Raw genomic sequence first — 23,185 nt, 5'->3', positions numbered from 1 at the left:
TTTTCTCCAGAAATGCCACAAGTGTACCAGCATTCAGCTTATATTTGTGATGGGCTTTGGAGGGGGGGGGGGGGGGGGGCAGTGGGTGTGAGATGCTCCGAAGTGAGGGAAAACAAGCGGGTCGGCCTGACATTAAAAGGGCGACACAACAACAGCCCACGCATCTGCTGAGTGTGCAACATCTTATCCGGCATGATGGGGGGGGGGGGGGGGGGGGGGGGGGGCTGAGCCTACTACAATATGGCCGACATGCCGGCTTTCTCATATACCCCCGGATGTAACTTCTATTTAAATTTAACATCTAGTTAGTCCATAGTTGGATGGATGGATGGATGGATGGATGGATGGATGGATGGACCAGTTAGGTTTTTTACCACAACCCAAAATAAAGAAAAACATGCCATGCCAATCACGGCCACTTCCTGTTTATTTACTGTAAAGAAAGAGGAATTGAATATAATATTTTAGTTTCCTGTAAAGTGGCCGATTGTGTGCTTCACAGAAGGAAGACTCCTTGGGGTGTACAGTCATCCCTTGCAATATTGATATTTTGGATCATATTATATTGATTATTGTTCCCTTGCTTTTTGTGTTTCTTCCAGAAAGGAATGAATGACGGCTGATTAGTCTGAGATTATGGTCTGTTATGGTCTCTTATGGTATATTATGGTCTGTTATGGTCTATTATAGTCTATTATGGTCTGTTATGGTCTATCATGGTCTGTTATGGTCTATTATAGTCTATTATGGTCTGTTATGGTCTATCATGGTCTGTTATGGTCTATTATAGTCTATTGTGGTCTGTGTTGCCAGTGATGGCACACATTGGCTCAACCCTGCACGGGTCATGCATGTCCCACACCATAGAGGGAAAAAGGTTCTCCTCCCATTCCGTGTGGAAGTGGTACGGGTTTCCTTTTAAAGTTTAGAAGAAATCAATTTGAGGCTAACCGGTTAGCTCACTAGCTTGCTAGCTAGCGGCCACCTGGAGTCTCTGCAGAAGGAAGAGTCCAAAAAAAGATGAGTAAGATCTCATTTGACTCTCTCTCTCCCATCAGAGACTTTGCTGCCTTTTTTATTCCTGACTAGAAAGAATGGTCCTCCTTTCGGGAAGTGAGTCAGAGAAATATGCTGAGTGAGTAATGTTGTTGCCAAAACTTCTTCTTCTTCAGCCAAAACTTCACGGATGTCACAATCACCCCCACAACCCCCCCACCCAAAACCTGCTCCTTTGGTCTTTTTCTTGGGAGAAGGGCCCTGTGTGATGGACGGCTGGCCAACGGGGCTGGTAAAGCACGTTCTAGCATGTTCTAGCACGGCCTAGCACAGGGGTGGGCAAACTACGGCCCGGGGGCCACATCCGGCCCGCCAAGTGTTTGAATACGGCCCGCCCAATCTTTCCAAAGTATTTAATTTAAAGTCAACATACAACCTGGCATCATGGCCTGAGCCAACCTTTTGATGGTTGTATCAATTTCGTTGTTTGACATGGTCTGTTGTTTACAAAGTGCTCCTGAAAAAAGAGACACAAGCACATAATAATAATAAAAATTAAAATAATAATTATTATATTATTATTTTAACTATTATGATTATTATATTTATTATATTAATGCTAATTATTATATTAATTATATATAATAATATTGTTATATTTGCATATTTTACATAATAATATAATTATTATTTTAATTTTATTTTAATTATTATAATATTTTATTATTTTTAAAATATTTAAATATAAATATAAAATAATAAATAATAATAGCAGATTGCATGACAATTTTACAGACACAATAATACCAGGTGGACTGTTACGTGTAAAATATATAGTCTGAAATGTGCAAATATGCAGGGGGGGGGGTCAGGTGGTACTGGTGCCCATTTGGGGTGTACAGTCATATTTTTGATGATATTATATTGATTATTGTTCCCTTGCTTTTTGCGTTTCTTCCAGAAAGGAATGAATGACGACGGCTGATTAGTCTGAGATTATGGTCTATTATGGTCTGTTATGGTCTATCATGGTCTGTTATGGTCTGTTATGGTCTATCATGGTCTGTTATGGTCTGTTATGGTCTATCATGGTCTGTTATGGTCTATTATAGTCTATTGTGGTCTGTGTGTGCCAGTGATGGCACACATTGGCTCAACCCTGCACGGGTCATGCATGTCCCACACCATAGAGGGAAAAAGGTTCTCCTCCCATTCCGTGTGGAAGTGGTACGGGTTTCCTTTTAAAGTTCAGAAGAAATCAATTTAAGGCTAACCGGTTAGCTCGCTAGCTAGCGGCCACCTGGAGTCTCTGCAGCATGAGTTCCACAATGTGGTGGAAAGCACGCTGATGGTGTTACTCATCTCTACAGGGTTCCAATCATGGTATTGCCAAAGTCCTAAACAGCTCTTCCATGCTCTAACTGCCCAAATATTCCTTCTATGAATCCTACATTGCTGAACTGGCTCCATGGTGCGGCGGGACCGCAGGACCGCTTCCTGTTTCTCACATAGCATGATTAGTTGCATCCTTCACTCACATCGGAACGAGCGTTAGAGGATCGTGTCCTGGAAACATGATCGTGGTGCCTGTCTCCCTGTAATTGGGACGCACGGAGAGCATCTGGAGAAGAGTCCTGTGAAGAGCGTCTACCTGTTACTGCCCCGCGTGACACCTGAGACCGCTCATCCGCGCCATACGAGTCTGGGTCCGGATTTTGGCTGACCTGCGGCGTGTGCACGCATGTGTCAGATGCTCAAGTCCGCAACCACGGAAAAACGTATTTTGGCATACGCCCCCCGCCCCTCCCCCCTCCCATGTGTAGTATTATTAGGTCCAGTATGAGTACAGTATGACATGTACTCGGGGCATTGCCTGCACGGTACTGCGTTCTCAGCCACCCACCTTCTAGGCCGGCAGGTATGCTGGAGCCTATCCCAGCTGTCTTTGGCCACAACTGACATGGATGTGGTAGCATATGGCACACGTCCATCTACCATCTACCATCTACCATCTACCATCTACCATCTACCATCTACCATCTACCATCTACCATCTACCATCTACCATCTACCATCTACCATCTACCATCTACCATCTACCATCTACCATCTACCATCTACTAGACAAGTCTACTTCCAGCTAGCTGGACTACGGAGGTGAGTCTGTTCCGCAGAACCTGATAGAACTTTCAACTTGGAATCAAAAACATATACTGGATGTACTGTATGACAGTATACTGTATGTACTATATGACAGTATACTGTATGTACTGTATAAGACAGTATAATGTATGTACTATATGACAGTATACTGGATGTACTGTATGACAGTATACTGTATGTACTATATGACAGTATACTGTATGTACTGTATGACAGTATACTGTATGTACTGTATGACAGTATACTGTATGTACCGTATGACAGTGTACTGTATGTACTATATGACAGTATACTGGATGTACTGTATAAGACAATATACTGTATGTACTATAAGACAATATACTGTATGTACTGTATGTACTGTATGTACTGTATGTACTGTATGTGCTGTATGTACTGTATGTACTGTATGACAGTATACTGTATGTATTATATGACAGTATACTGTATGTACTATATGACATTATACAGTATGTACTGTATAAGACCGTATACTGTATGTACTATATGACAGTATACTGTATGTACTGTATGACAGTATACTGTATGTACTATATGACAGTATACAGTATGTACTGTATAAGACAGTATACTGTATGTACTATATGACAGTATACTGTATGTACTGTATAAGACAGTATACTGTATGTACTATATGACAGTATACTGTATGTACTATATGACAGTATACAGTATGTACTGTATAAGACAGTATAATGTATGTACTATATGACAGTATACTGTATGTACTATATGACAGTATACTGTATGTACTGTATAAGATAGTATACTGTATGTACTATATGACAGTATACAGTATGTACTGTATAAGACAGTATACTGTATGTACTATATGACAGTATACTGTATGTACTGTATAAGATAGTATACTGTATGTACTATATGACAGTATACAGTATGTACTGTATAAGACAGTATACTGTATGTACTATATGACAGTATACAGTATGTACTGTATAAGACAGTATACTGTATGTACTATATGACAGTATACTGTATGTACTGTATAAGATAGTATACTGTATGTACTATATGACAGTATACAGTATGTACTGTATAAGACAGTATACTGTATGTACTATATGACAGTATACTGTATGTACTGTATAAGACAGTATACTGTATGTACTATATGACAGTATACAGTATGTACTATATGACAGTATACTGTATGTACTGTATGACAGTATACTGTATGTACTATATGACAGTATACTGTATGTACTATATGACAGTATACAGTATGTACTGTATAAGACAGTATACTGTATGTACTATATGACAGTATACTGTATGTACTATATGACAGTATACTGTATGTACTGTATAAGACAGTATACTGTATGTACTATATGACAGTATACTGTATGTACTGTATAAGACAGTATACTGTATGTACTATATGACAGTATACAGTATGTACTGTATAAGACAGTATACTGTATGTACTATATGACAGTATACAGTATGTACTATATGACAGTATACTGTATGTACTATATGACAGTATACAGTATGTACTGTATAAGACAGTATACTGTATGTACTATATGACAGTATACAGTATGTACTATATGACAGTATACTGTATGTACTATATGACAGTATACTGTATGTACTGTATAAGCCAAAAATGGCGTCTTGGATTGATTGTCAAGGTCTGTCAAAGGTCAGAGGTCAGAGGTCAGAGGGTTACTGTCCGTCCTGTGAGTGTAAAGATGAGAACAGCATGGACGCTCCTGAACGACCACGTCTGACCAATCTGTTCCACCTGCAGAGGGGAGGGGGGAGGGGGGGGCTTCCACAGTAGGGGGAGGGGGGGGAGGAGGGGGGGGGGGCGTTTATTGCAACAAGCCGATTATTGAAGGCTGCCTGATGACAATTTGTCCGGTCATGTTGAAGCAGGAGGAGGACCGGACGGCGTCTTTGGCCCGTGGTGATGCAGATGCAGATCTGGTGGTTGCCACCATCAGACCTTAGTCAGGACCTCCAAGTTGTTCTTTCAGGAAAATGAGCAGCCCCTCCAGGAGCCTGGGCGACCCCAAAGGCATCGGCCAGAGTCCCGGTCACAAAGCCGAGCCCCCTCGCCACCGGAGCTGGAGCAGCCTCCGTTTCTCCCACTGGAGGAGCGGCTCCCAGAGGGCCAGCCGCCCCGGGACGCCCTCCCCCAAGACGGACACGCGGGGCGACGTGAGCAGGACGCTCTTCTCGCTGGTCAAGACTCACAACGACGACTACACGGCGGACCGACTGGACGTCGACGGTGACGACGACGCCGGTGGTGGTGATGATGATGATGCAACCCTGGACCAGTCCAGCTACTTCCACAAACAGTTTGGCTCCATGCTGCAGCCCGGCGTCAACAAGTTCTCCCTGCGCGTCTTTGGAAGCCACAAGGGCGTCGCTGCAGAACAGGCCAGGGTCAAGTCCTTTGGAGTGTGGATCATTCACCCTTACAGCGACTTCAGGTCAGTCACACGCCGCACGTCCTCCAGAACCACGTGTGTGATGGTTTTAAGCAAAGATCCTCTATATGGGGGACAGGGTCGCTCTGCTCTTTTTACTAGAAAAACACTTGTCAAAGATCCTCTATTTGACAGTGGAGCTCTGCTCTTTTTACTGGAAAAACACTTGTCAAAGATCCTCTATTTGACAGTGGAGCTCTGCTGTTTTTAATGCAAAAAACACTTGTCAAAGATCCTCTATTTGACAGTGGAGCTCTGCTCTTTTTACTAGAAAAACACTTGTCAAAGATCCTCTATTTGACAGTGGAGCTCTGCTCTTTTTACTGCAAAAACACTTGTCAAAGATCCTCTATTTGACAGTGGAGCTCTGCTCTTTTTACTTCAAAAACACTTGTCAAAGATCCTCTATTTGACAGTGGAGCTCTGCTGTTTTTAATGCAAAAACACTTGTCAAAGATCCTCTATTTGACAGTGGAGCTCTGCTGTTTTTAATGCAAAAACACTTGTCAAAGATCCTCTATTTGACAGTGGAGCTCTGCTCTTTTTACTTCAAAAACACTTGTCAAAGATCCTCTATTTGACTGGAGAGCTCTGCTGCTTTTACTGCAAAAACACTTGTCAAAGATCCTCTATTTGACAGTGGAGCTCTGCTCTTTTTACTTCAAAAACACTTGTCAAAGATCCTCTATTTGACAGTGGAGCTCTGCTGTTTTTAATGCAAAAACACTTGTCAAAGATCCTCTATTTGACAGTGGAGCTCTGCTCTTTTTACTGCAAAAACACTTGTCAAAGATCCTCTATTTGACAGTGGAGCTATGCTGTTTTTAATGCAAAAACACTTGTCAAAGATCCTCTATTTGACAGTGGAGCTCTGCTGCTTTTAATGCAAAAACACTTGTCAAAGATCCTCTATTTGACAGTGGAGCTCTGCTGTTTTTAATGCAAAAACACTTGTCAAAGATCCTCTATTTGACAGTGGAGCTCTGCTGTTTTTAATGCAAAAAACACTTGTCAAAGATCCTCTATTTGACAGTGGAGCTATGCTGTTTTTACTTCAAAAACACTTGTCAAAGATCCTCTATTTGACAGTGGAGCTCTGCTGTTTTTAATGCAAAAACACTTGTCAAAGATCCTCTATTTGACAGTGGAGCTCTGCTGTTTTTAATGCAAAAACACTTGTCAAAGATCCTCTATTTGACAGTGGAGCTCTGCTCTTTTTAATGCAAAAACACTTGTCAAAGATCCTCTATTTGACTGGAGAGCTCTGCTGCTTTTACTGCAAAAACACTTGTCAAAGATCCTCTATTTGACAGTGGAGCTCTGCTGTTTTTAATGCAAAAACACTTGTCAAAGATCCTCTATTTGACAGTGGAGCTCTGCTCTTTTTACTGCAAAAACACTTGTCAAAGATCCTCTATTTGACAGTGGAGCTCTGCTGTTTTTAATGCAAAAACACTTGTCAAAGATCCTCTATTTGACAGTGGAGTGCTGCTGTTTTTACTGCAAAAACACTTGTCAAAGATCCTCTATTTGACAGTGGAGCTCTGCTCTTTTTAATGCAAAAACACTTGTCAAAGATCCTCTATTTGACAGTGGAGCTCTGCTCTTTTTAATGCAAAAACACTTGTCAAAGATCCTCTATTTGACTGGAGAGCTCTGCTGCTTTTACTGCAAAAACACTTGTCAAAGATCCTCTATTTGACAGTGGAGCTCTGCTCTTTTTACTTCAAAAACACTTGTCAAAGATCCTCTATTTGACAGTGGAGCGCTGCTCTTTTTACTTCAAAAACACTTGTCAAAGATCCTCTATTTGACAGTGGAGCTCTGCTCTTTTTACTGCAAAAACACTTGTCATAGATCCTCTATTTGACAGTGGAGCTCTGCTGTTTTAATGCAAAAAACACTTGTCAAAGATCCTCTATTTGACAGTGGAGCTCTGCTCTTTTTACTGCAAAAACACTTGTCAAAGATCCTCTATTTGACAGTGGAGCTCTGCTCTTTTTACTTCAAAAACACTTGTCAAAGATCCTCTATTGGACAGTGGAGCTCTGCTCTTTTTAATGCAAAACAGACAGGACCTCTGTGCTGTAGAAAGTCTGCTCCTGTTTTTAGGAAGGCAGGCGCGGTGAGGCGCGGTGAGGCGCGGTGAGGCGCGGCCAGGCGCGGCCAGGCTGTTGTGGCGGCGTGCACATTACGCTGATGAAGCACACGCTTCCTCGTCTTGTGTGCTAAGGCGATGAGAGGATTTGATGAGTGATACAGTATATAGGACAAGATCATCTGGATTAATGATGCCTGCATGGCCGGGTTGACAGACATCCCGGGTTTGGGGATGAACGACCCTTTGGGATCTGTCCAACAATAATCATCATAATCATCATAATCATCATAGTAATCAAAGACGCTAGCCCCCCCGGTGCCGCAACCAGCATGCGGCGGCAGACAGAAGGGCGGCCGGAGCCCAAATGCTACGTAAGACTGATGATGCAATAATGTGCATCGGACAGCTGTGGCCGGGATTAGCGGCGTCCCAAGTCGCCTTCAACCTTATGCTCCAAACTTCCTTTAAAAGGACTTATCCTGTCCACGGCGCTGCTGGGGTCACATGGTATTACGCCGCTTCATCGTCGATTAAAATACACCTCACTTGGAAACATCATCTTCAGCCATGCCTCGCCATGCAGGAGCTAGCTAGCTGACGTTAGCATGTGATGAGGCCAATATGGCGGCCATTTACGTTGACTTTATTAGTTGTATTTTCTGGTCTTGCATGATGCTGGGCAGGTTTTATCGTTATGGTTTTATCTTTTGGTGACGTTGACAGGATGTCTTCCTTCTTGTGAAAGCTAGCTATCTGTGGGGAAGGTGCCGTGCCGTGCCGTGCCATACCGTGCCATGCCGTGCCATGCCGTGCCGTGTGGCCCCTGCACCGTACAAGCCCCCCCATCCATTGCCTTCATGGCGTGGCAGCCATCGATTGACCCACGGCTTCCCGTGGTGGACGGGTGATGGACGGCGGCAGTGATTGACACTCGGTGTAAAGAAGCTGAGAGCAAAGCGGGCGGCGTGGCGTGGCGTGGAGTGGAGTGGAGTGGAGTGGACGCTACATTTTTAATGTCTCGCTGGCGCCCGTGACGAGGAAAGGATGTGCGGGTGGAAATGGGTCAGGCGCTCTGCGGTCATCTGACCTGGCAGCTGTCACTCGAACAGCACTCGTGTAACTTTAGCATCTTTACAAGTCTCATCATGATGTAACATCTTCATGACGTTGAGCTTCACTCCTCTCGCCTTTCACTTTCATGAAGGCTCCGTACTTCTTAACAACCTAGCTCCCATTTTTATATGCTCTTACGTCTTCAGAGATCTTCTAGTCTGCATGGAAACATAGAATAATAGACGGGTAAAGGGGACTATAGGGGTGTTACGTATATACTGGATGGATGGATAAGTTGATGGATGGATGAATGGGCAGATGGACGGATGGATGGATAAGTTGATGGATGGATGGATAAGTTGATGGATGGATGGATGGATGGATGGATAAGTTGATTGATGGATGAATGGGCAGATGGACGGCTGGACGGATGGATGGATGGATGATTGATGGACGGATAAGTTGATGGATGGATGGATGGATGAATAAGTTGATGGATGGATGGATAAGTTGATGGATGGATGGATGGATGGATGAGTTGATGGATGCATGGATGGATGGATGAGTTGATGGATGGATGGATATGTTGATAGATGGATGGATGAGTTGATGGATGCATGGATGGATGGATGAGTTGATGGATGGATGGATGGATATGTTGATAGATGGATGGATGAGTTGATGGATGCATGGATGGATGGATGAGTTGATGGATGGATGGATATGTTGATAGATGGATGGATGAGTTGATGGATGCATGGATGGATGGATGAGTTGATAGATGGATGGATGAGTTGATGGATGCATGGATGGATGGATGAGTTGATAGATGGATGGATGAGTTGATGGATGCATGGATGGATGGATGAGTTGATGGATGGATGGATGGATGGATGGGTAGATGGGTGGATAGATGGATGGATGTGTGGATGGACGGATAGGTAGATGGGTGGATAGATAGATGGATGTGTGGATGGACAGATGGACGGATGGATGTGTGGATGGATGGATGAGTTGATGGATGCATGGATGGATGGATGAGTTGATGGATGGATGGGTAGATGGGTAGATGGGTGGATAGATGGATGGATGTGTGGATGGACGGATGGGTAGATGGGTGGATAGATGGATGGATGTGTGGATGGACAGATGGACAGACGGATGGATGGACGGATGGATGTGTGGATGGACGGACGGACGGATGGATGGCTGGACGTACATCTTATGCGTCCTATGCGTGATGATGGAAGTCAGGGCTGCCATTTTCCATGTTGTTTCTCCTGTTGCGTTCAGGTTCTACTGGGATCTGGTGATGCTCCTGCTGATGATGAGCAACCTGGTGCTGTTGCCGTGGGGCATCACCTTCTTCGAGGACCAGAACACCACCCCGTGGATCACCTTTAACGTCCTCTCCGACACGCTCTTCCTCCTGGACCTGATCTTCAACTTCCGCACGGGCATCCTGGGCGAAGACAGCCACATCGTGTTGGACCCCAAGGAGATCCGCGTGCACTACCTGCGCTCCTGGTTCCTGGTGGACTTCATCTCGTCCATCCCCGTGGACTACATCTTCCTGGTGGTGGACCTGGAATCCCTGAATGACTCGTCCGACGTGTACCGCACCGCACGCGCCCTGCGCATCGTGCGCTTCACCAAAATCCTCAGCTTGCTGCGCCTCCTCCGCCTGTCTCGCCTCATCCGCTACATCCATCAGTGGGAGGAGGTACGTCTGGGCTCGCCATCCAATCAGAGCCCTCGATGATCTGCCATTACGTTCCTCAGATGTTCCACATGACCTACGACCTGGCCAGCGCCGTGGTGCGCATCGTCAACCTGATCGGCATGATGCTTCTTCTGTGCCACTGGGACGGCTGCTTGACCTTCATGGTGCCCATGCTGCAGGACTTCCCCGCAGACTGCTGGGTCTCCAAAAATAACATGGTGGTGCGTTCAGGTTCACAAGTAAAGCAGATGATCGCTGTTCCCGTGCGCCTGACCTTGACTTGTCCCCTCAGAATTCTACCTGGCACACACAGTACTCGTACGCCCTCTTCATGGCCATGAGTCACATGCTCTGCATCGGCTACGGCGCCCACCCGCCGGAGGGCATGAGTGACGTTTGGCTGACCATGATCAGCATGGTGGTGGGGGCCACCTGCTACGCCATGTTCCTGGGCCACGCCACCAACCTGGTGCAGTCCCTGGACGCCTCGCATCGACAGTATCAGGAGAAGGTGAGCGTCAGTCGCCCTGAAGAGACCAGCGCTAGTAGTCTGGTCACTAGGTGGCAGTAGCCACACAAAACACTGAGATGTTAGCGTAACATATGGACGGGTGGATGAGTGGGTGACCCCAGCGCATCTTTGACACGGCAAATGGACGATGTTTGGGACAACTGTTTGCCAAAAGCAATCACTAATGAGTTAGTAATCCACATGGATGATGACAATTATGGTAGCAAATGTCTGGTGTCATGTTGTCATGTTGTCATGTTGTCATGTTGTCATGTTGTCACGTTGTCATGTTGTCATGTTGTCACGTTGTCACGGTGTCACGTTGTCACGGTGTCACGTTGTCACGTTGTCACGTTGGCACGTTGTCACGTTGTCACGTTGTCACGTTGTCACGTTGTCACGTTGTCACGTTGTCAAGTTGTCACGGTGTCACGGTGTCACGTTGTCACGTTGTCACGTTGTCACGTTGTCACGTTGTCACGTTGTCACGTTGTCACGTTGTCACGTTGCCACGGTGTCACGTTGTCACTGTGTCACGTTGTCACGTTGTCACGGTGTCACGTTGTCACGGTGTCACGGTGTCACGTTGGCACGTTGGCACGTTGGCACGGTGTCACGTTGTCACGGTGTCACGTTGTCACGGTGTCACGTTGGCACGGTGTCACGTTGTCACGTTGTCACGGTGTCACGGTGTCACGGTGTCACGTTGTCACGTTGTCACGTTGTCACGTTGTCACGGTGTCACGGTGTCACGGTGCCACGGTGCCACGTTGCCACGTTGTCACGTTGGCACGTTGGCACGTTGGCACGTTGTCACGTTGTCACGGTGTCACGGTGTCACGTTGTCACGGTGTCACGGTGTCACGTTGTCACGTTGTCACGGTGTCACGTTGTCACGGTGTCACGTTGTCAAGTTGTCACGTTGTCACGTTGTCACGGTGTCACGGTGTCACGTTGTCACGTTGTCACGTTGTCACGTTGTCACGGTGTCACGGTGTCACGTTGTCACGTTGTCACGTTGTCACGTTGTCACGGTCCCGTGTTGTCATTTGGCCAGTACAAGCAAGTGGAGCAGTACATGTCCTTCCATAAGCTGCCCGCCGACGTCAGGCAGAGGATTCACGACTACTACGAGCAGAGGTTCCAAGGCAAGATGTTTGATGAGGACAGCATCTTGGGGGAGCTCAGTGACCCGCTGAAAGAGGTGCGCTTCTTCTTCTTATTTGATGTTTGTGCCCTCTAATCCTGCGTGCCGCCGTTGGTGCGAGTCCCACTCTTTCATCACCAGGTTCGCAGAGCTTACCTGCGCCTCCTCGGGCCGTCATGAGCGACGCCCATGAATTCCGCCTAGCAACAAGCCACTTCACCAATGTGTTGCAACCAGGAAACTACACAATGCATAACGTATATGCATTCATATTTATGAATCAATGAAAATTGGGTTAGCGCACAGGCCACACAGCTAGGAGAACCGAGTTCGATTCCACCCTCGGCCATCTCTGTGTGGAGTTTCCTCCCCCATTCCAAAAACAAGCTAGCTTCATTGGTTGTTCCAAATTGTCCATAGGTATGAATGTGGGTGGGAATGGTTGTTTGTCTATATGTGCCCTGGGATTGGCTGGCCACCAGTCCAGCTGGGATAGGCTCCAGCACCCCAAGCGGTAGAAAATCAATGAAACAGATCATTTTGACGGACCTGACTTTGTTTTAGGAAATTGTCAGCTACAACTGCCGAGGCCTGGTGGCCAACATGCCCCTGTTCGCCAACACCGACCCTCATTTCGTCACCGTCATCCTGACCAAGCTGCACTTTGAGGTCTTCCAACCCAGAGACTTCATCATCAGGGAGGGGACGCTGGGTCGCAAAATGTACTTCATCCAGCACGGCACCGTCGTCGTCACGCCGCGGGGCAGCAAAGAAATCAGACTGAGCGACGGAGCGTACTTTGGGGGTAACTATTTGTCTTCCGCCGTGCATTCCAACACACGTAGCAGCTGCTTCCCCTCACCGTAACACCGTTCCCTTCCAGAGATCTGCCTGCTGACCCAGGGGCGGCGCACGGCCAGTGTGATGGCCGAAACCTACTGTCGGCTTTACTCTTTGAGCGTGGACAGCTTCAATGAGGTGCTGGAGGAGCACCCGCTCATGAGGAGGGCCTTCGAGAGCGTGGCCGTTGACCGACTGGGCCGCGTGGCCAGGAGGTCCAGCTACCGCCCTCCCGACTGAATCCCTTTCTCCAAAAACACGGAGGACGACCATGAGTCCACTTTACTTTGGCTCCACATTTCCTATGCAAGACCCACGTACAGCTTTCAAAATGTCTTTCTAAGACTCCGTCATACAGGCTGTTCTGCATAGCTGCAATCATCTGTAGGTTTATCACCGTTCATGTTGACAAACGCTAAGCTGCACTGATGGAACAACGCCCCACTCGACACGGACGCATTCTACACGCATGTACACACATTCTACACACATTGTACACACATGTACACACATGTACACACATTGCACCTGCACATTGTTGCAGGGCAAACTAGATCCCTGCACATTCACTCTTATCGCTGGTATCACTGGTATCACTGGTATCACTGGTATCACTGGTATCACTGGTATCACTGATATAACTGATATCACTGTTATCACTCTTATCACTGGTATCACTGTTATCACCGGTATCACCGATATAACTGATATCACTGTTATCACTCTTATTACTGGTATCACTGTTATCACTGATATAACTGATATCACTGTTATCACTCTTATCACTGGTATCACTGTTATCACTGGTATCACTGATATCACTGATATTGCCGTTATCACTCTTATCGCTGGTATCGCTGGTATCACTGTTATCACTGTTATCACTGGTATCACTGGTATCACTGATATCACTGTTATCACTCTTATCACTGGTATCACTGTTATCACCGGTATCACCGATATAACTGATATCACTGTTATCACTCTTATCACTGGTATCACTGTTATCACTGATATAACTGATATCACTGTTATCACTCTTATCACTGGTATCACTGTTATCACCGGTATCACCGATATAACTGATATCACTGTTATCACTCTTATCACTGGTATCACTGTTATCACTGATATAACTGATATCACTGTTATCACTCTTATCACTGGTATCACTGTTATCACTGGTATTACTGATATCACTGATATTGCCGTTATCACTCTTATCGCTGGTATCGCTGGTATCACTGTTATCACTGGTATCACTGGTATCACTGATATCACTGTTATCACTCTTATCACTGGTATCACTGTTATCACTGGTATCACTGATATCACTGATATCATTCTTATCACTGGTATCACTGGTATCACTGGTATCACTGATATAACTGATATCACTCTTATCACTGGCATCACTGTTATCACTGATATCACTGATATTGCTGTTATCACTGATATCACTGATATCACTGGTATCACTGGTATCACTGTTATCACTGTTATCACTTTTGTCGTGCTGAACATTTGCTTGAAATACCATTTTTGACCTGAATAAAAGAATAGGATAAAATACATGGATGTGTTCATTCAAATGTTTTCAGTCCAATTTGTCACATTTGTCAAAAGAAATAGTAACCACAAGTATTTATAATGTAATGAAATACGACTTGTGCTGTTTTAATCAGGGTTGGACCGGAAACGATGGCAAACTTCGAAAGCATATTTTAATTCAATTTTATAAAAACAACTGATTAATTCGGTAAATGACGGTTGATTATTGACCATGCAGTGTATATATCGATCCAAAATAATGTTTTGTTGACATCGTGGCTGTATAAAAAACTGGTGGAGTAGCCATGCCGTAATGGTTGAAACTTTAAAGTAAATATATCTTAAACCTGGTAGAGACCTTCGTTAATAGCAGGTTGTTTAAATATCTATATAATAAAGGAATATGTTATATATGAGTATGATAAATGACTCTTTCCGGTTGTCTGCCAATACTTCCGGTTAGGAGTTCAGAAATTTGGGACTACAAGCAGCAGGTAATGTCGATTGTTTGCAGGAACATATTCATGGGTTAAATTAATCAAATACGTGAATTGTTAAGGGGGCGTATATACATAGAAATATATATATTAGACCTTGATATTCGCTTGTAGCGTCATGAATTTCTGTCTTTGCTCGTATGGCGGGACAAGGTGAGCAGTTAGCATCACAGCTAGCATGACAGGCTAAGGCTAGCGTTAGCTTCGGTGGGTAGCGTGGAGGTCACAGCTGAATAATATATTTAACCTCATAACTAAGGAGCCAAGAACAACTTGGAGACTTTGTATATATGTTTGTCCTTTGAATGAAGCCAAATCAGCGTCACTTCACCTTGGGCTGTCCCGCTACTGCTGTTACGTGTGTCATTATGTCACAAGTTACACAAGTTGCCGAATACTTGATACAAACACAAGTTGGTCCAAACACGCCGCTATGACTTCTTCATGCCTGCCGAGTTAAGGCATTTAGGATGTTTTGTGCTATTATATCTTCATCCAATGTAATAGTAATAGTAGTAACAGTAATAGTAAGAATAGACCGCATTAGGGCCACTTCCTAGTTGTTTACATCCCATACAATAGCTGCATTGAAAATAATAAGCCTATATACAAATCAAAGATAATAATAATAATGCGTATAGAGTGTGTAGTTATTGAACAATTGTGTATTTATTTTCATGATCGATGATGCAATGAAAACAAGATAAACTACTGTTTCATTTCTGTTTGGACATTTTCATCACTTTGTAAAACTTGCACAATATATTCAATATACTTTGTATGTTTTGACAATAAATACAGTTTGAGTGCGACCGAATGCCAGTATATTTCATAATATTATGATGACACGTACCATATTATCATGATCAATGTGTTTATTCTTGTATGCGGTATCGTAACGTAGCTACCCAAAGTCCATTTTCGAGGATGCTGTCCCTGTCTCGAGCTGTGGCGAGCGGGGTGGCGCGCGCCCCAGCGACTCTCAGTCCAAGTGGAGTGGCGGCCATCGTCCGGTTGAACAGCACAGCACAGGTAGCGGCTAACGTATACTAGCGTGTGACTAACACAGCGCTATTAGATGACTCATATGTTTATGTTTATGTTTCCAGAGCCCTCCTAAAAAAACAACATACGGACCTCTGGCGGATGAGGATAGAATTTTCACCAACCTGTACGGCCGCCATGACTGGAGGTGAGATATTGCTTTAGCTTGTATGGTTTAGCTTGTATGCTGTGTGCTGATTGGATGCCGTGACGACAGGTTGAATGGCGCCTTGAAGCGTGGCGACTGGTACAAGACTAAAGAGATCCTCCTGAAGGGAGTGGACTGGATCCTCAATGAGATCAAGGTGTCGGGCCTGCGTGGCAGGGGCGGAGCCGGTTTCCCGACGGGCATGAAGTGGAGCTTCATGAACAAGCCCAGCGACGGCAGGTTAGGACCCCGGCCACGCTCGCATTGCAGCGCGGGTGGCTAACTGATTCCCGCACATCCTCAGGCCAAAGTATCTGGTGGTGAACGCGGACGAGGGGGAGCCGGGCACGTGCAAGGACAGGGAGATCATGAGGAACGACCCCCACAAGCTGGTGGAGGGCTGCCTGGTTGCTGGGAGGGCCATGGGGGCTCGTGCCGCCTACATCTACATTCGTGGAGAGTTCTACAACGAGTCGTCCAACCTGCAGGTATGATGCTGGCTGCTGGGAGTGTCTTGATCCCGTACTGATTTTGGGCTGATGTCAGCAAAAACAAAAAAACAGACCTGCATCTCAAATATCCCATTTTGGCACGCTGACACAATCAGCGGATTGCAGACTCCGCCCCAGCACGTCTGTCCAGCAGCGAGTGGATAGATCACATGCGATCACAGCAAGAGTGTTTGCTAGCATGCTAACAAAGTAGCATGAGCGATGTTGCAGCTGAGTGTAAAACATGTCATGCAAAGATTTCCCGTGGTGGCACAGAGTTTAGGTTTTAGGTTTAGTTTTGGTGGTGGGTCATGACGGGATTAAACTCGGGATGCTCCCCCCAGCATCGCCCCGTTTCTGTGGAAAATGACAGGAGATGCGGATGAATGCCTTTAAACGGCAGCGGCACCGTTTTCCTTCACACTGCACCAGCACAAGAAAAGCAAAACCATCCTGTTGCCCCCCCGCCCCGCCCATGAATGAATGTCTAATGGTAAGAGTCATTTGGGGTATTTTGGTCACGCCTGCAGGTGGCCATCAACGAGGCCTACGCCGCGGGGCTCATCGGCAGGAACGCCTGCGGCTCGGGCTACGACTTCGATGTCTTTGTGATGCGCGGCGCCGGAGCCTACATCTGTGGCGAGGAGACGGCTCTCATCGAGTCGCTGGAGGGCAAGCAGGGGAAGCCCCGCCTCAAGCCCCCGTTTCCAGCAGACGTGGGTGAGTGGAGAAAGTCTTGAGTTGTCGATGCGAGGCGTTGCCCTCATGGCCTCTCCTCCTGTCGTCGGCGCCAAGGTGTGTTCGGTTGTCCGACCACTGTGGCCAACGTGGAGACCGTGTCCGTGGCGCCCACCATCTGCCGCCGTGGAGGATCCTGGTTTCTGAGCTTCGGACGGGAGAGGAACTCGGGCACCAAGCTTTTTAACATCTCGGGCCATGTCAACCACCCCTGCACCGTGGAAGAAGAGATGTCCATCCCCCTGAAGGATCTCATCGAGAGGCATGCAGGTACGTCCGGCTGCTCCTCTTGTTCTTGGTGTGGAGACTGAAACCAACACACACGTGACCTTGAGGGACACTGGGGGGGCGTGATGATGCTATGATATGTAGACCGGACCATAGCCTCCTGGCTGTTAAGTGGTCACATGGTCTCCAATGCAACTAGCTGGCTGTGAAAGTCACATGTGCGTCATAGAAATGTCCGAATGGTCCCGGTGTGACGCCGATCAACATTTCTCTCGACAGGAGGCGTCCGCGGCGGCTGGGACAACCTCCTGGCCGTCATCCCCGGCGGTTCCTCCACACCCCTCATTCCCAAGAAAGTGTGCGAAGAGGTTCTGATGGACTTTGACGGCCTGGTCCAGGCTCAGACCGGCCTGGGCACGGCGGCGCTGATCGTCATGGACAAATCCGTATGTCTGTCAGCGTACGTTGGCGCGCCCTCTCGAAGCAACATGCCACCAAGACCTTTGTGTTTGCAGACTGACATCATCCGAGCCATCGCACGGCTGATCGAGTTCTACAAGCATGAGAGCTGTGGCCAGTGCACGCCCTGCAGAGAAGGTCGGTGCTTTTCATCGGGCGCCTTGTCTACTCATTTCATGTAGCGCTCGCTCATCTTCACCCTTCTTGGCTGGCTTGTGAAGGCGTGGACTGGATGAACAAGATGATGTGGCGTTTTGTGAGCGGCGATGCACGTGCGGCCGAGATCGACATGATCTGGGAGATCAGCAAGCAGATCGAAGGACACACCATCTGCGCCCTGGGAGACGGCGCTGCATGGCCCGTGCAGGTAAACCCCGCCCCCTCCGCCCTCTGACTGACCAGCTTTTTCCCACCCGTAAAAAGGTGGCGTCATGTTTTATTGCTTGGTTACTTTTTCTTCCAAAGCCGGTACTTCCCGCACCCAAAGCGTATGGGCGGGCCTTGCCGGCCAACCAGTGGACCAGCAGCAGGTCTACCTTCTTACGCCTTTAGAGGATTTGGGGAAACTACCACAGTCCGGAACATGAGTCAGAATAGCACATACGTTGGTCACATGCACGTTAGTTAGCGACAGGGACACAAATGGAAAGCTACCTGCTACCTCCCCTACTAGCGCTGGACTAGCTAAGCTTACACAGGACCGCTTCATATTAACCAACAAACCGCACTTGCCCGTGTTGCGTTTAGCACTCGGAACAAGGCAAGACCGGGTTGCAGAACGGTAAGGGCTAGAGAGCTGCAGAGGAAACCCCCACAAAACATTGGCTTCGCCGAGGAGGCGCCACAGTACAGATGAGCAATCATGTGATGTCCCCATGTCACCATGTCATCATGTCAAGACTTGCATTGAAACAAAACATATGTGTGGCTGCGTCATCATGCTGCGCTGAGGTCAGGGACTCCTGAGGGTTCCATAGTATTAATTCCCTCTTCTTCTCCTCTCCTCAGGGATTGATCCGGCACTTCAGGCCTGTAATGGAAAGCCGAATTACTGAATACAAGCAGCAGCAGCAGCAGCAGGCAAGCTCTTAAACGGCTGCGTCTCACCACCTGATCCTGATGCTTGTCTATTTAAAAACTAATAACGTGCTTTGTTTTGTTTCCTTGCCTTGTCTGATGTGAAAGTATCAATACAATTCTATCAACATTAAATTCAACTTGGCGTCTTTTCTTGTAGAATGGGGGCGGGGGGGTTTGCCTGTTCAGCAAAGGGAGCTGTATAGATTTTCAGACGAGGGATTACGCTAGACATGCTCATACAACACCAGGGATAAAATGCAATATTAATGTTGCCATAAATAAATGGGTCAGGAGTCCTGGTGTTCGTTCTTTTATCACAATATTTTCTGGAGGAATAAACACTTGTTGTTTTATGATCAAAAGGAAAACACGTCGCCACCAGACCTGTGAAACACTGCCCTCTAGTGGTCACAACGAGATACAGCACATTAAAGATCTCATGAACCTGCAGTTCGGGTTGGTTGGGCTACTTGGTTAAGTGCTCTCAAGCGACACTACAATATTATTTAAAATCGCTAACATCATACAGTTTGAACATAATGGCGTAGAGTGTAGTGGCTATAACCTAACAAAGACGACCAAGAAGATAAACTTTCGCTTCACCTCAGTTTTCGGAAGTCTCGCGTGGTTTGCGCGCGACCGGATTTTCCCTTCCATGGGTCACGTGGTGCGGATGAACAACGGTCGACGCCACTGCTGCCACTGCATCTATAGGTACGAAAACCCATATCTTTTAAGTACGAATTACGGATGTTAAAATGGTAAATGGTTAAAAAAACATGCTTGCTCTCTGTACCGTTCATTTAAGTTAGACTTGATACGAAGTGTACGGATGTACGTTATCGTTGTTTGTGTGACCGTGGGCGGACTGTCACTGTTGTTCTTCTCTTTCTTATTTACGTGACCAAATGGCTAATATAATGATAAACACAGTCGTAAATGAAAACAAAAGCTATATGTCCCATCGGGTCCGCGATTCTGCAATTGGCTGGCGACCACTTCCGAAGTCTGCTGGGAGAGGCCTTGTCTTACCCAAAACCCCTCATCAGCGTAGTCAAAGATCCTCTATTCGGCAGGAGTGCCCTGCTGTTCCTAAAGACTTTCTGCAGCAGACATGTCCAAAGGCCGTGGCTGTGCATTTAGCTGCCCCGCCACATTGTAAAAATACATTTCAATCATTAAGAAAGGTAACCGATTTAACAAGCTTTAGGTTAATGGACGTTTGTCATCTTAACTGTGTAAACAAGAGTGTGCTAAAAATATCTTCCATATGCAGTTGGAATGGCATGGGTGACTACATCTTCCTTCATGTGTGCAGAGGCTGACATCCCATTAGAAAAGCTTCCAATACATGTGCTTTACAGGGCGGGACTAGTGGATTTCATGATACGGTTTAGGCTTTGGAGCTTTGATACAAGACTTGGCTGAATATATGATGATATGCTACATATGCTACAGTCCGTATCGCCCAACCCCACTTCTTGGCGTCGCTACATGGCTTGGTTTGCCGGCCTTTGGTGGAAAACGTTTGGGCACCCCGACTTTCCAATATGTAACAGTAGTCCAACCGTATTTATTTCTATTAATCTGCTACAAACATTTTCGCCAGTCAGGTTTAGTGTTGGACTCGGGCTGGTCTGGTGTCAATCATGGGCCGTGGCTGCTGTCATTCCTTCCCGCTGTGCAGTTGTTTCAATTGGACCTATCCACGTGTGACGAAATAGACATGCTGAATATCGAGAAAGTCATTGTGGGCACCAGCAACGTGAGGAAGGCCGCCGGAAACGAGAGGAAGGCCGCCGGAAACGAGAGGAAGGCCGCCGGCAACGAGAGGAAGGCCGCCGGCAACGAGTCCCACGAGTCCCTGGACACGCCGGATTGTGACACATCGGTGGACTGTGATAGTCTCTACTGTTCCCGGTGTCTCATCACCTTCACTACCTTCAAGACCAAAACAAACCACATAAGAAGGGTTCACCGGGACCTGTACAGCAAGCTGCTGATGAAGGTAAAGCCCAGGCGTCTAAATGGTTTGTTTGTTTTTCATCCGTCTGCAACACAATGGAATCGATTGTTTTGTTTGTGTGCAGGACAATACCGTCTTCGGCTGTTACAAGTGTGACAGGTGTTTTGCTTCACCCGAGGAGCTCAGCGTGCACCACGCCACCCACAGAGTCGATGAGGTCCCCATCTGCTCGTCCTGCAAAACGGTGTTTCCCAGCTTCACTGAGGTGCGTGGACCGCCATTACGCTCCCAAAAGACGATCGCCGGCTCGCTAACGTGCCGTATGCGCTTGCGTTGCAGCTGCACAAACACAAGCGCGGCTGCCATGAAGGAGGGTGGCACTGTCACGACTGCGGCTCCATGGTCCAGTGCGCCAGCCTCGTGGAGTTTCATGCGCATTGCATCGCCATGCACGACAAGGATGTGACAGACGCCGGCGTGCACCGCTGCACGATATGCCTTCACGGGTTTCACACGCCGGATGCCCTCCTGAGCCACCAAGAGAGGGTCACCAAAGCGGACGCCAGGCCCGCCAGGAAACGTGGCCCGGAAGCAAACACTCGTGAGGACAGCAGGAAGGCCAAGAAAACAGAAGAACGCAAAGCTCCAGCACCGGAGCTGAAGATCCCTTGTTCCGAAGACGATTGCGACCTGGTATTCCCGTCTGTGGATGCCCTGAGGGTGCACAAAAAGAGCCAACATAGTCCATCTCTAGCCTCTCAAAAGCCTTGCAAAAAGCGCTGATGCTGTAAGACAACACCTACGTTTGTATTTGTACACTCATTCCAGGGGTCACTAATGGACCCTACATCCTCGCCTCTCTGGGGTCCACCTGCTCCTGCCGAAAAACATAATATCCACTGTTGACACATGGTTCGCCCCTGCCCGTCCCGACCCGTCTGATCAACATTTGCAATAAAAGTGATTGTTGTAATTACTGGATTAAATAGCCATTGTTCATGTGCCACACAATCCAGGTTTAAGCCCTAAATACGCCTCACACACTTAGCAATGCATTTCATGTATGAACGCTGTGTTCAAGGATTGCACAATAACGCGGGAAATTGATGAAACACATGATCAGCAAAGGATAACAATGTAACAGTGCTGCATGTATTCTGTCGTAGATCTGACCTTAGTTGTCTGTGAAAAAACGGCCTACTTTTGGAGTACAAAAAAGTGCAAATTTGTGTTTTCATGAATGTGCTGGGATCCACTCTAAAGGTATTTTTAAAACGTGGTGTTCTTGTGTACCGCCAGCGGTACTCCTACCACACTTTGAGAATATGTAGATTTCTATTATTGGACTATTCTCTTCAAAATAAACAACATTGTGCAATTAACAACACGTGTGTGCATACATGTGTGTGTCTGTTGCGGGGAATTAAAAGTTTTATTTCCTTTGGATATTTACTCCAACAGTCAGGTTGTTTTCATGCCACAGAAACATCAGCAGGTCAAAGAAAAATTTCATGGAACCGCTTTATGGACTTCCATCCATTTTCCAATAGGGTTGCACGGGTATGCTGGAGCCTATCCCAGTTGAAATTGTAGAATATTTCATTTACAAATCTAATATTTGACTGATATCTACAATACTGTACATTCATATTCAATAAGATCTTCCTGTGCCTTCTCGGTACTTGAATGGTGCAAACAAAACCACGTGATTTGCCTTCATATGTCAATTAGGCATGCATAAAAGAAATAAACCATATCACACTAATCGTAAAGTTGTTTTATATTTAATCATCTTTATTCACGTTTAGTATTTAGAAAATATAAAGTAGATTTATGTGTGACTAATTTCACTGTTTATGCTTTGTACGGTAGCCTTGAGTGGCCAAACGGGTGTCATCAACAACATGGGATTAATCATATATTTTAACATATTTCGCACGCATCAAATGATCATAAAACAACA

The 23,185-nt window shown here is 46.4% G+C and overlaps 3 protein-coding genes across 5 annotated transcripts; all 3 read left to right on the top strand.

Annotated features, from left to right (window-relative positions):
- The first annotated feature begins 5,076 nt into the window (after positions 1-5,076).
- hcn3 (hyperpolarization activated cyclic nucleotide-gated potassium channel 3) lies at positions 5,077-14,551 on the top strand. Of its 2 annotated transcripts, XM_058046390.1 has the most exons (7): positions 5,077-5,648; positions 10,093-10,522; positions 10,582-10,743; positions 10,815-11,033; positions 12,091-12,237; positions 12,745-12,985; positions 13,064-14,544. In XM_058046390.1, the coding sequence occupies exons 1-7, from the start codon at positions 5,191-5,193 to the stop codon at positions 13,258-13,260; spliced, it is 1,854 nt and encodes a 617-aa protein (XP_057902373.1). In that variant the 5' UTR covers positions 5,077-5,190; the 3' UTR covers positions 13,261-14,544. The 2 variants fall into 2 exon arrangements, with proteins under 2 accessions (XP_057902373.1, XP_057902375.1); XM_058046392.1 differs by lacking the exon at positions 12,091-12,237 and having other exon boundaries at positions 13,064-14,551.
- A 457-nt stretch (positions 14,552-15,008) lies between these two features.
- Positions 15,009-19,388, top strand: ndufv1 (NADH:ubiquinone oxidoreductase core subunit V1). The gene is made up of 11 exons (XM_058046394.1): positions 15,009-15,065; positions 15,973-16,100; positions 16,178-16,260; positions 16,330-16,500; positions 16,565-16,748; positions 17,282-17,471; positions 17,547-17,759; positions 17,997-18,163; positions 18,233-18,314; positions 18,398-18,543; positions 19,185-19,388. The coding sequence occupies exons 2-11, from the start codon at positions 15,996-15,998 to the stop codon at positions 19,266-19,268; spliced, it is 1,425 nt and encodes a 474-aa protein (XP_057902377.1). The 5' UTR covers positions 15,009-15,065; positions 15,973-15,995; the 3' UTR covers positions 19,269-19,388.
- A 431-nt stretch (positions 19,389-19,819) lies between these two features.
- LOC131101360 (zinc finger protein 25-like) lies at positions 19,820-22,945 on the top strand. 2 transcript variants are annotated; one of them, XM_058046397.1, is made up of 4 exons: positions 19,820-19,970; positions 20,981-21,264; positions 21,347-21,487; positions 21,562-22,944. In XM_058046397.1, the coding sequence occupies exons 2-4, from the start codon at positions 20,983-20,985 to the stop codon at positions 22,003-22,005; spliced, it is 867 nt and encodes a 288-aa protein (XP_057902380.1). In that variant the 5' UTR covers positions 19,820-19,970; positions 20,981-20,982; the 3' UTR covers positions 22,006-22,944. The 2 variants fall into 2 exon arrangements, with proteins under 2 accessions (XP_057902380.1, XP_057902381.1); XM_058046398.1 differs by having other exon boundaries at positions 19,844-19,970; positions 20,944-21,264; positions 21,562-22,945.
- The last annotated feature ends 240 nt before the right edge of the window (positions 22,946-23,185 follow it).

Source organism: Doryrhamphus excisus, chromosome 14 (assembly GCF_030265055.1).
Source record: "Doryrhamphus excisus isolate RoL2022-K1 chromosome 14, RoL_Dexc_1.0, whole genome shotgun sequence".
Classification (NCBI taxonomy): domain Eukaryota; kingdom Metazoa; phylum Chordata; class Actinopteri; order Syngnathiformes; family Syngnathidae; genus Doryrhamphus; species Doryrhamphus excisus.
Note: the sequence above shows the minus strand (reverse complement) of the source record. Positions and strands in the feature narration are given on the sequence as shown.

Bases quoted from the DNA above. Each gene is read 5' to 3' on its own strand.
- hcn3 (XM_058046390.1), top strand. From the start codon at position 5,191: ATGAGCAGCCCCTCCAGGAGCCTGGGCGACCCCAAAGGCATCGGCCAG. The intron at 5,649-10,092 runs GTCAGTCACACG...TGTTGCGTTCAG, and splicing joins CACCCTTACAGCGACTTCAG to GTTCTACTGGGATCTGGTGA. The intron at 10,744-10,814 runs GTGCGTTCAGGT...TTGTCCCCTCAG, and splicing joins TCTCCAAAAATAACATGGTG to AATTCTACCTGGCACACACA.
- ndufv1 (XM_058046394.1), top strand. From the start codon at position 15,996: ATGCTGTCCCTGTCTCGAGCTGTGGCGAGCGGGGTGGCGCGCGCCCCA. The intron at 16,261-16,329 runs GTGAGATATTGC...CCGTGACGACAG, and splicing joins TACGGCCGCCATGACTGGAG to GTTGAATGGCGCCTTGAAGC. The intron at 17,472-17,546 runs GTGAGTGGAGAA...GTCGGCGCCAAG, and splicing joins CCCGTTTCCAGCAGACGTGG to GTGTGTTCGGTTGTCCGACC.
- LOC131101360 (XM_058046398.1), top strand. From the start codon at position 20,983: ATGCTGAATATCGAGAAAGTCATTGTGGGCACCAGCAACGTGAGGAAG. The intron at 21,265-21,346 runs GTAAAGCCCAGG...GTTTGTGTGCAG, and splicing joins ACAGCAAGCTGCTGATGAAG to GACAATACCGTCTTCGGCTG. The intron at 21,488-21,561 runs GTGCGTGGACCG...CTTGCGTTGCAG, and splicing joins TGTTTCCCAGCTTCACTGAG to CTGCACAAACACAAGCGCGG.